The 15636-nt window shown below is 38.1% G+C and overlaps 1 protein-coding gene across 4 annotated transcripts in view; it reads left to right on the top strand.

The window, feature by feature from the left end:
- Slc38a6 (solute carrier family 38, member 6) overlaps positions 1–15636 on the top strand; it is a 53572-nt gene that overhangs the window by 3508 nt on the left and 34428 nt on the right. For all 4 annotated transcript variants that reach the window (XM_013521932.1, XM_013521933.1, XM_005399168.2 and 1 more), the window contains exons 3-4: positions 1229–1302; positions 15551–15603. In XM_013521932.1, the coding sequence (XP_013377386.1) occupies positions 1229–1302; positions 15551–15603 (127 nt within the window). The remainder of the gene's footprint in view (positions 1–1228; positions 1303–15550; positions 15604–15636) is intronic.

The following is a 15636-nucleotide window of genomic DNA, read 5'->3' as shown; positions in this document are numbered from 1 at the left end:
CAAATCCGCTTTTTAGTAACCAACTTGCTTTTACTGTGAGCTGTGTTGACAAACTTTCATAGTTTTTGAACTTGAAAACTATATTCAACATCTCAGGGAAGCCACATTCAGAGGATTAACCTTTTGGTTCTCTTTAAAAATTGGCATTTTATACGGTAGTCTTACGTGTAGATGATACTGCTGAATATGAGCTCACTACATCGTAACACATGTCCCTTTTGGTGACATTACACTGTCATTTTTTGAGGTCTCTAGATGTCAGTTTAATTATAGGTGCACCTTCACCTCCCAACTTTTCTGCTTATTAATGAGAATTAAGTTGGCCACAAAGTTAGGGTTTCTTTAAATAGTGGGATAATTCCCTGGGGACAGCTCTATTGCTGAAACCTTGTCATACCAGTATCTTCCTAAGAAGAAGTAGAGAATTATGCGTGCTATTTCTTTTCACAATGTTGATAGGAGAACCCAAGTCATTACATTGTTCCCACAGTTTTTGGATTATATCACTGGAAGTGTATTTATTCCATTGCTTTAGTTTGGTTTAGAGAGTGAATGTGTGTTAAATAAACACTGGGAAATACAGTACTGATATTCACAGTGAAGAAATAGTAAAGAGGTCCGTATCACAGGCATGGGAGACGGAAAGGCAAACAGAAAACTGAACTTCCATAACTAAAACTTAGAGCTAGACTTAGAAAACAAAAAAAGAAATAATCATAAAAGGGAACTGCCAGGATTGCGGAGTGGCTGAATCAGCAGTCAGCAGACAGAAATGCAGAATGAGGAAGTTTGTTTATACTGTATTTTTAAAATGTTTGTCTTTCTGATTTCATGTTTTATTTTGAAACCAGTATATTTTCATTTAAATAAAATTTGTTTGATGTAAAAGAAAGAAAATTACCTTGATTTTTTTTTTTTTTTTTTTTAAACAACCAGGATTCTAGCCCTCAGAGGTCATGCCTGTGAACACTTAAATGCAAAGATACTTGTTTGGTAATGAGGTGCCATGAAAAAGACAAACTTTGCTGGGTGTAGTTGCACACACCCATAATCCCAGTTGCTTGGGAGGCTGAGGCTGGAGGATCAAAAACTTGAGGCCAGTCTGGACAATTGAACAAGACCCTGTCTAAAAATGAAAAGGGCTGGGGTATAGCTTAGTGATACAATGCTTCATGGGTTCAACCCCCAGTACCAGAAGGATTTGACGATGTGTTCTTTTATATTTTAGTTTCTTGCTGCTGATAGTCGCTCTTGTGGCTTCTTACTCAGTTCATCTCCTGCTTAGTATGTGTATTCAGACAGGTAAGTACTACTGCTATGCTGTTCAGTGAAGAAATCCCTGGAGTTTGTGCCTGTGTAATATCCTAAATCTAACTTCTGGGGCTGGGCTGTGGGTATGTGTTTAGCATGGACAAGGCCCTGGATTCAATATCCAGCACCAGAGGGGGTGGGGAACACCTAATTTTCAGTTGGCATCTATTATTAATAAGGTAACTGAAATGAGAAATTTCAAAAGGCTAGGATTTATAGAGCCTGTCGTGTGGAGCTGTTGAAGGACAGGATAGGAGGAGGAAGCTAGCATTCTCTTGCTTTCCTCCACAAAACACAGTGTAGTTTTCTGGGTTAGCATAAAGAAGGTGCCTAAAAGCTTTTTGGGATCAGCAGACAGACATTTCTCCTGTGGCGATCCGCTGTTCAAGGAGCCCACCTACCTAGGTCTGTGCCTCCTTCTCCGCCCGCCTGCCTGCCAGACAGAGGCCGGGGTGGCAGGTTAGGAGTGTCAAAAAGAAGGTCACAAAGCTTTGGATATACCTAGATCCACTTAGTACTTTTACTTGTAGGTCTAAAAGTAATTTTGCCTAAGTGACAGAAGTACATGCAGTTGATACAATTTATATGTATATATGTGGGGTTTTTTCATTTGAAACTTTATTATGGATAAGTCCCTCTAAGTTGAGATAAATAAAGGCACACGAATTTCAGAAATGTTTTTATAAAGTTTTCCTTTTGCCATTAACAAACATTTGGTGTCCACTGATCCTCATCCTTTTATCTGCCTATTCTCCCTTGGATTAGTCAGTTTTGAAGCAAAAATCATAATCATAATTCCCATATGGGTGAGTATAATTCCCTCTGTTGGGTTTTGTGGCTTTTAGAAGCAGAGGATCCATAAAACGGATTTTTTAAATAGGATTATTCTGCACTGAAACAGGTGAGAGAAGCCTAAAGTGTCTTTTTGTAAGAGTTTTAAAACTCTTCAGAATATAGTTCTGAAAGCACTGATCTGGTTTGTTTTCCTAACACTTGTGTTTTTATCAGAAGCACCTGATGGTCTTTTTGTAAACAGATTTTTCAACAGTCCTCTAGGTAATCCTTATGCAAAACCAGTTCAGGATCCCACGCCTATAACTTGTACCAGTGCTTCTAAATGCACGCATCTGTTCACAGGGTGCGTGTGGACAAAAATGCTGGGAAAGAGTGCAAAGAAACACATCGTTTAAAATAGAATCCGAAATCCAGGAGTGATCGTTTTCGATAAATACATGTATAATCTTGCTGAAACTTGACTAGAATTTTAATTTTGAAATTTTGCTTCTTTGTGTGAAAAACAATCATTTTTATGAATTGGGATGGTTTATCTAACATTGTAATACATTCTTTTAATGAACTGTACTAAAAGATTAGTACTTTAGTAAACTATGTAGCAGTTTTGTCATCAGTAACTGAAATGTTTTATTAATTCCAGTTATTTGAGAATAGTATTTAATTTGTGGAGATTTGTGTTTGTTCCCTTCCCTTTGGTTCATCTATATTTAACTTTAAAATTCTGACACTACGTGTAGTTCTTTCTGTAATGCTGGGGCGTATAATGTGAAAACACCTTTTTCTCTTTCTTTTTTCTTTTTCTTTGATTTTTGTAGCTTACTCGGATCCATGAACTAATTTCCTCCTAGCTCTTCATTGGTACTGATGCACCTGTCTTGCGTTGATTGAGTTCCTTCAGTCAGTATAAAATTTTCTGGAGGTAGGCTTTTTTTCCTAGTACCTTCATATAAGCCTAAAGAAGAATAATGTAAATTTTTGCTGTCAGTTTGTTGGACTATCATAAAGGAGTAAAATGCTTAGATTGGATCCATTGGTCAGAGAAAGAGCTATTACAAGTTTTATTATTATAAGAATTGGAGGGCCTGAAGGACATGGTAAATGAAATAAGGCAGGCACAGAAAGAAAAATTCTGTGTTTTCTCAAGTGTGGAATATTAAAAAGTCAAATACTTAGGAACAAAGACTGGAACAGTGTCCATAGCAGGTACAGAGTGAAAGATGGAAAGTTGATCAAAAAGTACAAAGCTATATAGAATGCATAAGTCTGCAGCACTAACGTATAACATGTTGACTAGAGTTAATATTGTATTCTTTACTGGAAATTTGCCAAGAAAGTAGATTTCAGGTGGTTTTAACACACACACACACTGAAAAGGTAACTGTGTGAGAGAATGGTATTTAATTGACTGTCTTAATCATTTCACTATGTATATCACAACATCATGTTGTACATCCCAAAAGCTACTCCTCCTTTGTATTTCCAATTATATAACATTCTAGAAAAGGCAAAAGTGTAGAAACAGTAAAAAGACCAGTTAGTTGCCAGTAGGAGGTAAGGTGGGTGTGCAGAGCACAGACTTTCGGGGCAGTGAAATAAATCTATGATATAATGGGGATATGTAGCCTCATGCATTTGTCGAGGCCCATGGAATGTACAATACTCAAAGTGCCCCCTACTGTGAAGAAGGAACTCTGTGTGATACTGACAAATCAAAGCAGGGTCGTTGATTTTAACAAATGTATCACTGTGGTGCAGGATGTTGATAGTTTGGGAGGCTAGCCATGTAAAGAAGCAGAAGGTATATGGAACTCTGTACTTTTTGCTCAGTTTTCCTGTGAACATAAAATTGCTCTGAAAATACAGTCCACTAAAGGAAACACAAACAAGTTTTGCATAAGGATTACCTAGAGGATTGTTGAAAAATCTGTTTCCAAAAAGACCATCAGGAAAGAGAGAGATAAAAACACAAGGAAAGAGAGAGAGTATCTTGGTGTCTTTTTTGTTACTGAGGCACAATACCTGATACCCACAATCTAAAGGAGGACAGGTTTAATTTGATTCACATTGTCAGTCCATGGTCTGCTGTCTCCAAGGCAGAAAGGCATGGCAGAGGGACATAGTGGAGAAAACGTTGCTCACATCATGACCAGAAAGAAGAGAGCTAACCATGGAGCCAGAATGGGAGACACACCCTTCTAGGTCTTGTCCCTGTTGACCTTCCTCAGGCCAGACCCCACCTTCCAACAGTGCACTCTGCCCTTTAACTCACCAGTGGATGAATCTGTCTCACTCTCGGTATCCCCTGTGATCCAGCCACCTTTAAAAGCCCCACTTGTAGGCTCATGAGAATTGGGGACTAGGAGGTTCTAGATCTAAACCACAAACACAGAGAAAAAAACACAGTAAAAGTACTAGATGAAAACTTTACTGTATTTACTAACTGCAGAGAACTAAAAGAAGATAAAGCATTCTTGAAACAAGAATAAGAAGTCATTAAAAAACTCTATTCAGAAAACACAAGTCCTAGAAGTCAAAAACATATTTAATTTAGTAGATGAGGTACAAGAGTTAAGGAAATTTCCTATGGTAGGGTAGGGGGACAAAAGAATTTAAGAATGGGAAAGAAAAATAGAAGATCAGTCCAGGAGACCCAACATATAAATTATAGGAATTCTGCAGAGAAAAGAGGTAAAATGGAATAGTAGAAATTTTTCATCAGAATATTTTAAAATGTTGTGACTGAAGGAAATTAGTTTCCATATTACAAGAGTTCCTCCTAGTATCATAATTGTAAAATAATTCATAGCAATATACATAGTGAATGATTAGGAATCCATGAGTACCTTAAAAGTTTACAGAGAAAAGAAACCAAAAATCTTCATCTCAATAAAAAAACCCACAAAAATCATCAAGAACCATAATGACAAAGGCCCTACTAAGAGCAATACTATGAAGTAGAAGATTATAAAACATTACCTTCCAAATTCTCAAGGAAAATTATTGTTTTGTTTTGTTTTTTAGACGGTCTTGCTAAATAGTTCAGGCTGGACTTGGACTCACTGTGTGGCCCAGGCTGGCTTTGAATTCGTGGCATTCCTCATGCCTCAGCCTCCAGAGTGCTGAGATTACAGGTGTCTGCCACCATGCCCAGCTTCAAGGAAAATGATTTTAATGTAGAATTCTATACCCAGACAAACTATCATTTAACTACAAAGTTTAAATAATGCCACTTTCATATATGCAAGCTTTCAAAGAATAATCTCCCATGCATACTTACTTAGCAATGGAAGATTTCCTTTGCCAATGTTAGGGAATAACAAAGAAACTGGGAATCTAGCATAGGAGAGAAGTGAGGGAAATTCCTAGAATATCAACTGAGCAACAGATCTAAGTACCACCTACATATTGGAATACTTCTCTTCACAGCCAGTCTTTTTTCTTGCTGACACCACATTCAAGATTGTGTTAGTAAAAGGATAGAAGCCCTTTGCTATTTCCCCAGCCTAGAGGAGTGTCTTTCTCACTTGTCAGTGTAGCTCCAATTTATACTAACAATACCTGAGCATACTCACAGTCAGGCTTGGCTACAACAGAAGTCTAAATAAAATACAAAGTGAATGAAGAGAAAGAAGAGAACTAAAAGAAAGAACTACGTTAAACAGTGTGGGAGGAGTTAAAGTTGAGTGAAGCTGGTATCTGAGCAAATGTGAACGGTAAGGGAGGTGATGCCTGGTGTATCCCCCAGTTTTCTGGTTTGAGCCAGTGGGGTATCAATAGTGTCAGTAATGGAGGTAGGAATATGGTGGAGGTGGCTCAAAAACGAGTTCACTTTTGCAGGTGCAGACTTTGAAGTGTATGTAGGTGGACAGGTCTTAGAAGTGAACCATAGGATAGAGGTTCATTCAGTCATTGAATATATTTTTACATACTACAGATACAGAGATAAATAAGAACCAGTTCTTTTTCTGAAAAAGCTCAGTCTTATAAGAGAGACAAATAATATAGGCAAATAATTTATAATGTAGTATAAATGTAACATCTATGTGCAAGGTCTGGTAATAGCTCAGAACAAAATATGATTTGCCCTGTCTGGGTTGGAGGGTGAGGGTCAGTAAACATTCCTAAAGGACCAAGCTAAAAAGGAATTGACTAGCACACAAGGCAAGAAAAATGTTCTAGAACGTGCAGAGGTACAAAGTTGCATCCTGCGTACTGTTTCTAGGTACTAAAACTAATTTACAGCTATTGGTGTGTAAGGTACCAAGGAGAAAAACTGGTAAGTCTCACATCCTAAGGAATGTGGGTTTTTGCTCTGGCAGTGAGAGAGGCCAGTAAAGTTGTTGAAATTAAGGTGCATATGAGAAAAGAGATTTTTGGTTCTGCCTAAAGCCTAGAACTTAGTCTCTTTATCTGAGAAAGAGAACATAGTTCCCTACCTTCCTCTTCCAAAAAGCGGCAATTACTTTATGAGGATTTTAATTTCTAATAATGATGAAAAAGTAAAGAGTGAAATGGCCTTTTTGTGGTCTCCATTTTGTTTTGTATTTTCATTTTTTGAAGCAAAACGATTTTAGGCTAAATCACTCTGAAGCCATGATTTTTAATGCCCCTTTTTATAACAAATATTTTCTAAATTCTCTTTTTACTATATGAAATGATAGTGTAATCTCTCCGTGGTTGGTTGAAAATGACCCTCCAGAAGCCAGCTCGGATCAGTTTTAGGGCAAAAGCCCCAGCCTCATGTGTCCCAGCAGACCGGGTTTGGCCACCTGTCCCGCAGTGCCAGTCTAGGAGATGAGCAGTGGTGAAGAAGCTTGCTCATAGAAAGATGCTCACGGTCTGTCTTTGAGGAGATGACAGAAGCTGTGAAGTTTTGTAGAAAAGGGGCACAAGGCAAGGGTTGGGAGTTTGCATATTTGGGGGGGTACCTAGCTGGCAGCACAGGTAATCATGTTCAAGTCGTGTTGTCTCAGGGCTGGTTCCAAAGAGTCCTGGAGGAGCCATCGTTGCTTGGGGGAGTAGTGCAGTTTCCATCATGAGATCATGGGTCCTGTTTAGGGGACAGCTTTTGTTCCCATCACGGGATGGTCTGTGAAGCTCTGCTGTTCCTGGAACCCCAGGTGACTGCAGGTTAGGACAAGGCTGGAGCTTTCTAGGCGTTGCTCAGGGGGCCTGGCACTTGTGAAAGCTGCCAATTGGATGTCCCTGCAAATCCTGAAAATTGCATTAGTTACTTTTACCTTGATGTCCCAAGGCTTGAAGAGGAATGAGACAGGCCAGGTAAACTTCAGACTCATAAACCTTGCTTTGTAGACACTCCTGATGTGACTAATACGCTCATAGGCAGAGCTGTGTGGGGATCTTACCCAGAGTTTCAGGGCAGTCCAACTTCTTCTGCTTTTAGTTACCCATGGCACCTGCAGGTCTAACCTCTAGGTCTGATTACACAGCCACATCCTAATCCCTGCAGCCTATGAATGGTACCGGTTTTGGCATAAAAGAACTCTGCAGATGTAATTAAGTTAAGGATGCTGAGATGGGAGATTATCTTGGCAAGCTCTAGGTTCAGTCACATGTGTCACGGAGAGAAGATCACAGGAGGGAAAGGCCAGTGTGACCACAGGCAGAGCCTGGAGTGACAGGACCACAAATCAAGGCATGCTAGCAGCTACCAGAAGATGGAAGAAGCTCGGAATGGATTCTGTCTAGAGCCTTTCAGAGGGTGACACCTTGATTTTGACCCAGGGTAACTGATTTTGGACTTCCAGCCTCCAGGTCCGTGAAGGAACACCTTTCTGTTGTTTTAAACCCCCAAGTTTGTGGTGGATTGTTACAAGACCCACAGGAAACTAATATGCTACTCATATATAATTCCATAGCAGTAAAATAAAGGAAAAACAAAATCAAAGTAAATGTTGTTGGTGATATAATTTTTGCATTTAGGAATCCATTTTTGGCAAAGTGTCAAACACAGTTGGTATCTCCTGCATTTACTTGATAATTATATTCCTGGAAAATTTAGTTTATATTCATTAACCATTAACTGTTGCTTTCATAGCATCTGCCATGTGCTTGAATACACAGACACACACAGAAGTTAGTAAAAGTTGGATATATGGCTAATGAATAGATGATTGTATTAGAACCGTAGGGAGATTATATCTTGTAAGTTCCAGAATTAACATGCAGGGCAAAAATTATGTATTGTCAAAATAACCTTTGAAAATTCTGTATGTAGTGTTTAAAGTGTTCAATATCTACATGACATGTTCGACATAGACGTACCCGTTTTCCAGAGCGCTAACAGCTGGTGTTTTTTGTTGGTGGGTTTGGTTTGGTTTGGTTTCTCAGCACTGTTCTGGGTAACCTATGAAGGCTGTGGATTGCTTTACGGTCATGGTAAATTCCACTCAGGGCTGTGAGATGCTCTCACTGTGAGAAGCACACAGAATGGAACTGACTGAAACAATAGATTCACATTTCCCAAATCATGACTCATTGTGGCTATTTGCTTAGCATTTGGAGTAGGAGTCAGTTACCCACCCCATTATTAGTATAGTGGCTCTGTCTTCAGTGGATTAGTATTCCTGCCTCATCCTCTTCATTATTGAGTGATTCTCCTCGGGCGGAATGTGGAGTCATTCACTCCTGGGGATGGGTGTAGGGTGTGAGAGCACTGTTGGCATGCAGGGCGTAGAGGCTGGCAGTGCTCTGAGCATCCTGCTGGACACAGGACATCCCTGAGAACAGGAAAGCGCCTGGCCAGGAAGTCACGGTGAGGCAGGAAGCCAGAGTGCACTGTGCATGTGCTCCCGGTGTGATTGCTTCAGTCTTCCGCCTGGGTGTTGGAGTAAGTGCTTGCTCGACAGAAGCTGAAGCTGTTAGGAGCCTGCAGGGAAGGACAGGTGCAAATCCTTGCGAGGTCAACATTCATAGTTTCACCTTTTTTATTTTTATCAAGGCTGTTATATGCTTCCTCATACGTGTTTCCTGATGAAGGACTTGACAGAGTTCCCTGCCCACATCTAGTTACATTTCCCAGAGTTAACAGTTAAAACAGTTTTGTTTTTACTTCTTTTAATAGTTGCCTTTTGAAGTCTAAACAATAGCCTTCTGTTATTTGTTGGTATAAGAGATTATCTGTCCGATCTTCATTGCAAAAGGCGAAGATTGGCTGGACTTGGTGTGGCACACCTGTAATCCCAGCACATGGGAAGCTGAGGTAGAAGGATCACTGTGAGTTCGAGGCCAGGCTGGGCTACATAGTGAGCTCAAGAGCAGTCTGAGGGGCTGGGGATTTAGCTCAGTGGCGCAGTGCCTGCCTGGCAAGCACAGGGTCTTGAGTTCGATTCCTGGTACTGGAACAAAGACAAAAAACAAACAAAAAAAGAGCAGTGTGAGCTACAAGCTCGACTTTCTCTCAAAAAACAAAACAAAAACGTAAGGATTTAGCACAGGTATACTAATCTCTCCCCTTCCCTCTTCTGATTTTCATTAGTTTTTATTCAATAGTTTTTTTCATTGATTATGTTGTAACTCTAAATGATTTTATATATATGTATGTATTTTTTTTAAGTTTCATTGTCAACTTTAAATAGTATCTTTTGACACTGTCTCCTCCACCCTACTTTTCTACCACTGAACTACATGCCCGTCTGTTTTTACTATTTCGAGATGGGGGGTCTCGTTAAATTGCCCAGACTGTCCTTGAACTTGGAATCCTCTTGCCTCAGCCTCCCAAGCAGTTGGGATTATAGGTGTGTTCCACAGTGCTCAGCTTTGACTCTCTTGTTGATTCAGTGTCAGATGCTCTTATCCTTTCTTTCATCTGTCCTCTCCCTACTTCTCATAGTCTCTGTTCTTCCTTTATATTGTCATCATAGTATTTACTTTGTGTTTTCTAATTATTTTTAAGTTGTTCATGATTTTATCTGTAGATTAAATCTTAAAGCTGAAAATTAATGCATGACATGTATAGGCTCTGAGCTAAATAGTATATTGGGATCCCAGAACACTCTTTCTGCGTGCAGCACCACAGCTTCTGTTCCTTTTGGAAGACAGTTCCTAGTGTTCTAGCATTCTGTTTTCTTTCTCTGCATGGGGGGGGGGCTCTGAAATCATTTAGTCAATCCACTGACATTGAGTACATGTTGCAGAAGATCTGAAGTGGCTGTAAAATTGCATGGTGAATACTCAGAAATGAGTTACCTACGTGGATACTGTTAGAAAAAAGGTGTGAGAAAAATGATGGAAAACACAAGAAAGAAAAGAATTTTAGAATAATAAGGGTACATTCCAAATGGCTAACTTTCAGAGTTGAACTGTGTTTGAATAGCTCATGTCCCTCATTCCAGATCCAAGGATAATATTGCTGCTGCTGAAACTTGGGTTCTGCACTCTAACCAGAGTTTATTAATTGTCCTATTTCATTGAGGAAAAAATGCAAAGCAGACAGAACGCTGGAGTAACTAGCTGGAAATATTCCACTATTTCATGGGAAGTAGCTTTCCAAATGATTCCTGTGGAGACCAAACTCCTGGTCTAGCCAAAATAGCACTAAAGTGTGCCTTGCCGATACATTAAAGAAGAAATTTTCCCCCAATTTGCTTGATTAAGATTTATAGCCACTCTGCCCCCTCAGAACATAGCATTGATTTTTTTAATATCAAAAAATAAGTTCCCAAAATAGATTGCTAATGATGCTTTCAGTTATTTAAGGAGGGCTGTGCCAAGTGCTGCTTATATAAATCCTGTAAAAGACTGAATTAATTTTATAATCTTTATAATTAATGTTATTCCTGTCCTGTAGGAATTTGCTATTCATTTGACTGGGTATTACTACATCTTACTTTTGCTTCTCTCAAAACATCTTTCAAAAAATGTGAGATAGCCAAAAAAAATCCCATTAGTAGATCAACCAATATTTCAGTTACTAAACACTAGAGAAATTTAAAACTTCAGCCTAAATGAAATCTATCAGAGGAAATGGAGCTACTTAAGTAGTATAGCTCTTTGTTTGTTTTGTTTAGTTTTTTAGGGGCTGGCCTCTTGCTAAGTTGCTCAGCCTGGTCTTGAACTCCTAGACTCAAGTGATCCTCCCATGTCAGCCTCCAGAATAGCTGTGCCACCGTGCTCAGCTTTATGGTTTTTAAAAATAAAGTTCTATCACTCCCCACTATAGTCATTATAAAATATTTGAACCCTTCCCCTGAAAAAGAAGGAAGGAAAAAAGCCTATAAATAATCACTGTTCCGCTATGAGTAAGCCATTCCGTTCTTTATGTGTTTTGCTTTATAGATCATATTCAAATCCAATTTTTTTCACTTAAAATGATGTGGGTATTTTCTTAAGATAGACATGGTTTTAATAGCTATTATTCTAGCAGGTTTTCCTACCGTAACTTACATAACCCCTTTGCTATTGTTGAGCATTTAGATTAGTTTTGTTTTACCAGTGTAAGTCATGCTACAATAAGTACCTTTCCATCTAATGATTGCTCTGATTTTAGCCTTGTTTCCCAAGATAAACTCTCCCAGGGATTGGATGCTTTGAATATTTTAAAGGCTCACTGCATTCCAAATATCAGTACCAGATTATTCTGTTACCAGCATTTTCAGAAACTGCCTGAGTGACAGAACAGAACTTTCAGAGTATTTCATTGGTGGTGCTTTGGTTTAGATGCTAAGATGCTCCAGAAAACCATTAAAAAGTGAGGATGTGGAAATAAAGCGTTTGACTGCCTGAGTACACATTTTATTTTAGTAAAGCATCAAAGCTAAGCCAGAAACCATTATTCATATTCATGATGTCTCAGGCATGGAAAAGTGCTTCTAATTTTTGCAACATAAAAAACATCTGATGACAGTGACGGAACTGAGTGACTAGCCAGACATGCTGACTGGGGAGCTAGAATTAGGACTTGAGCACTGCATTCAGTCTCCATTTAAAAGTCTAGTGCTTTTTTTCACTTTCTGTTGTATTTAGAGAATATTTTTATAAAGCTAGAAAATGATGGAACCAGACAGCAAGTTTGAGATTGCTAAAGTGTCAGAAGTTGCAATTAAAACTGTCTTCATTACACTATTAGTTTGATTATATTTTCCAGAAGAGTAATGGTTATATTTTAACTTTTAAAATTAAGAATAAGTGTTTAATTTATTTGAATTTAGCTAACTGAAAGAAGTACTCTTTTCAGAGTCTATCACTATTTTTTGCTTATGCTTACTAAATATGCAATCTACATTTATTTTCTGCTCTTTAAAAGTAAAACAAGCCAGCTGGGTGTTGCAGGCCTATAATTCCAATACCCTGGGAGGCTGAAGCAACAGAAGCATAAGTTTGAGCTCAGCCTATGCAACTTAGTGAGACTTTACTTCAAAACAAAAAATTGCCTGGGGATGGAGATCTCTGCGAGGGCGCAGCTCAATCCCCAGTGCCTCAGTATATACATACGACGTGCTTACTACATATATACTACATACATACAGAGTTAGCTGAGCACAGTGGTGCACGTCTGTAATCCCAGTTACTCAGGAGGCTGAGATAGGAGAATATCAGGTTTGAGAGTAACTTAGCAAGACCGTGTCTCAAAATTTTTTAAAAGGAGTAGGTGAGGTGAAAATGTAGCTCAGTTGCAGGGCAAGGTTGCGGTCTGGGGTTCAAGCCTCAATATGTCAATAAAACAAAACAAAACAGCTCAGTGGTAGAGTAGGTGGCTCGCATATGCAAGGCTCTGGGTTTGCTCTCGCAGCGCCACAAAATCAGATGATTAAAACCCTAGTTAAATTTTTTGCTATGTATTGTCTTGATAATTTGTTCACTGACTGAGAACGTGATACAAAATAAATCATCTGAAAAGATATTTAATATATTCCAATATGTGCATTGAAAAACCCACTTACTTTAAATTCTTGGAAGGATAGTTTTTCTTAAGAAGTAATGGGCGTATTTCACTGTAATATAAAAGGGATACTAGAAATAAACAGTGATGTTTCTTTAATCTCATGCCTCAGTGAGAGATCATGGATACACCAAAGATTTGGTTCACATAATATATAACAAAATCACCTTCTTAATGCCACATTAGATAGAAGTTAATATTTAGACAATTTTTTGGTTTAATGTATGGACCAAAGCTTTGGAATGTTAGATGTAAGGAATTGTATTTGTATATAATGTGAAATTTGAGCACATTAAGACAGTCGGGTAGATGGTGTACACCTATAATCTCTGCTGCTTGGGAGGCTAAGGTAGGAGAATTGCAAATTTGATGCCAGACTGAGTAATTTACCAAGACGCTACCTCAAAATAAAATTTAAAAAGGCTGTGAATAATAGTTCAGTGCTCCCTGGGTTTAATCCCCGTTAGGAGGGGAGGGAGGGAGGAAAGAAGGAGAAGGGGAAAACTAGTAAAGATGTTGACTTATGGATTAAAATAATTATTAATTTATATGATGCCATTTACTTTATGATATGTGTATTTGAAGAAAAAAATTTTGGCATTTCGCATGGGAGGTAAAAATGCCAGGTCTCAGTTTTGTAACTACGTTTTAATATTAATTAAAAAATATACCCAAAAGCTACCCTTGTGAAATTGTTACTGAAGTCTTTCATTATTTAATCATAACGGTTGCTATTCATAATCAATTGTATATAGTATCCCAAGTTCCAGTCTTAAATTGTACTTATGTACTGTTTAACAGTATATAAATATGTATGTGTAAAAACTAGCTGCATTATCCAAAATGTTTCCAAATCTTTTGATCAGCTCTGCTAGTAGATTAAAATTAAAATTTTTGGTCTTAATTATTAAAATGATTTTTTTCAGCATTCCACTTTTTTCTAACTTTATAATATATAAAGACCATATTTTTTTAAAGGTTATTTTTACATACCTGGAGGTCTTTGGTTATGAAAGTACAAAGGAGTTTTTTGTTAATAAGCAGCAGTTGAAAGAAAACGCCTGTGTATCTTGAGAGTGTGTGTTAAAATTGGCTTTAAGAAAAGATAGATCATTTTTTGACCAGTGAGAGGTATGTACTACCATTTCATGTCCTAGTATCATGAAAATGCCTCTCTTTGGTATAGGCACTATTCAAACTATGGTTATTATACAAATGTTTTTAACCTCTAAAGCATGAAGTTACATAGGCTAAAGACACCATTTGATTCTTTTATGAGCCATTTAATTTCTATCTTTTTTATGACTATATATCTTAAACATGTGAAAAAGGAGTGTAAGTTAATAATCTTTTGTGATGAAAAAGGAAGGTGTATGCCCTACTAATGATAGGATTAAAATATGGTTTCCATCATGAGCCTGTTCCATCATCCTAGACACCTGGAAAAGTGAGTGTCTCCAAAAGTCACATACAACTTGCATACACTCTAACTTTATTTCCATATCTAGTTGTTAGAAACTATTTCCGGTGCTGACTTACTTTTGGACAGAGGGTGTGCAAGCTCTGAATAGGGAGCAGTGGGTGTTCTCAAGTCATTACACCATAGTAATGAATGCATCCCAGGTAGTTATTAGGCAGCGTTAGAATCTGCTAAACTGTCCTTCCTAGGAGGACTCTGTCTTTCTAGATCATAAACCTTCAAATGTTTGCTTCTCTTTTGAATTTGTTCTGACCATACTACGGCAATAACGCAGGTGGACTTAAAGTATTAGAAATTGGCAAAATTAATACTGAAAATGTTTGAGCAATTCTCATTATTTCATAATATTTAAGAGAAATCACAAATTTAGCCATGATCAGTCTATACAAGTTAATTTTAAATAGGATAAGAGATGGCAAATAGATAGTAGTTAGTTGGTGGCCAAAACTCCTTGTTGATGTTGTTTCTTTCTATGACCCCAAGCTTTTACTTAGTAAAAATAGGAAGTAACTGTTAATATGTGCAGTTTGGGGGATAAAATCTTTCATAACATGGGATGCTTTAGAGGAACAATAAATGGAGCCCTTGGTGATGGGCGGAGGCGTCAGGACTGTGTAAAGACATACTCTACAAGGGGCTGGGGATTTAGCTCAGCGGCAAAGCGCCTGCCTGGCAAGCGCAAGGTCGTGAGTTTGGTTCCCGGTACCGGAGAAAAACCAAAAAAAAAAAAAACAAAAGACATACTCTACAGATACATGGGAAAGTCGTACACATTGTGGCTTATATTTATGGGTGAAAATGAAAGATTTAATGAAGAAGATTGTCAGAGACCTTTATATAAAACACCCAGTTAAGTTCAACTTACTTTCTTACTGTTTCATTCTTAGTATTGCCCTGAATAAGATTACTGGGGAGAATTTTTTTCTCATACAGTGTCTAGTCCTCCTTGTAATCCTAATACTTACACTCTGCTTAGTTTGTAATAGTGGGAAAACTTTCTTCTCTTTAAGACTGGAACACAAAGAGCTATGTATAAAAGTAAAAGTTACCATTTCTCTTAACAGCTGTGACATCTTATGAAGATCTTGGACTCTTTGCATTTGGATTACCTGGAAAGGTAATTTTATTTTCTCCTCATTGTGTCCAAAGC

The sequence above is a fragment of the Chinchilla lanigera genome, unplaced genomic scaffold, assembly GCF_000276665.1.
Source record: "Chinchilla lanigera isolate Chin_1 unplaced genomic scaffold, ChiLan1.0 scaffold00065, whole genome shotgun sequence".
Lineage (NCBI taxonomy): Eukaryota > Metazoa > Chordata > Mammalia > Rodentia > Chinchillidae > Chinchilla > Chinchilla lanigera.
The sequence above is the reverse complement of the archived record's forward strand: the minus strand, read 5'-3'. Positions and strand labels throughout refer to the sequence as shown.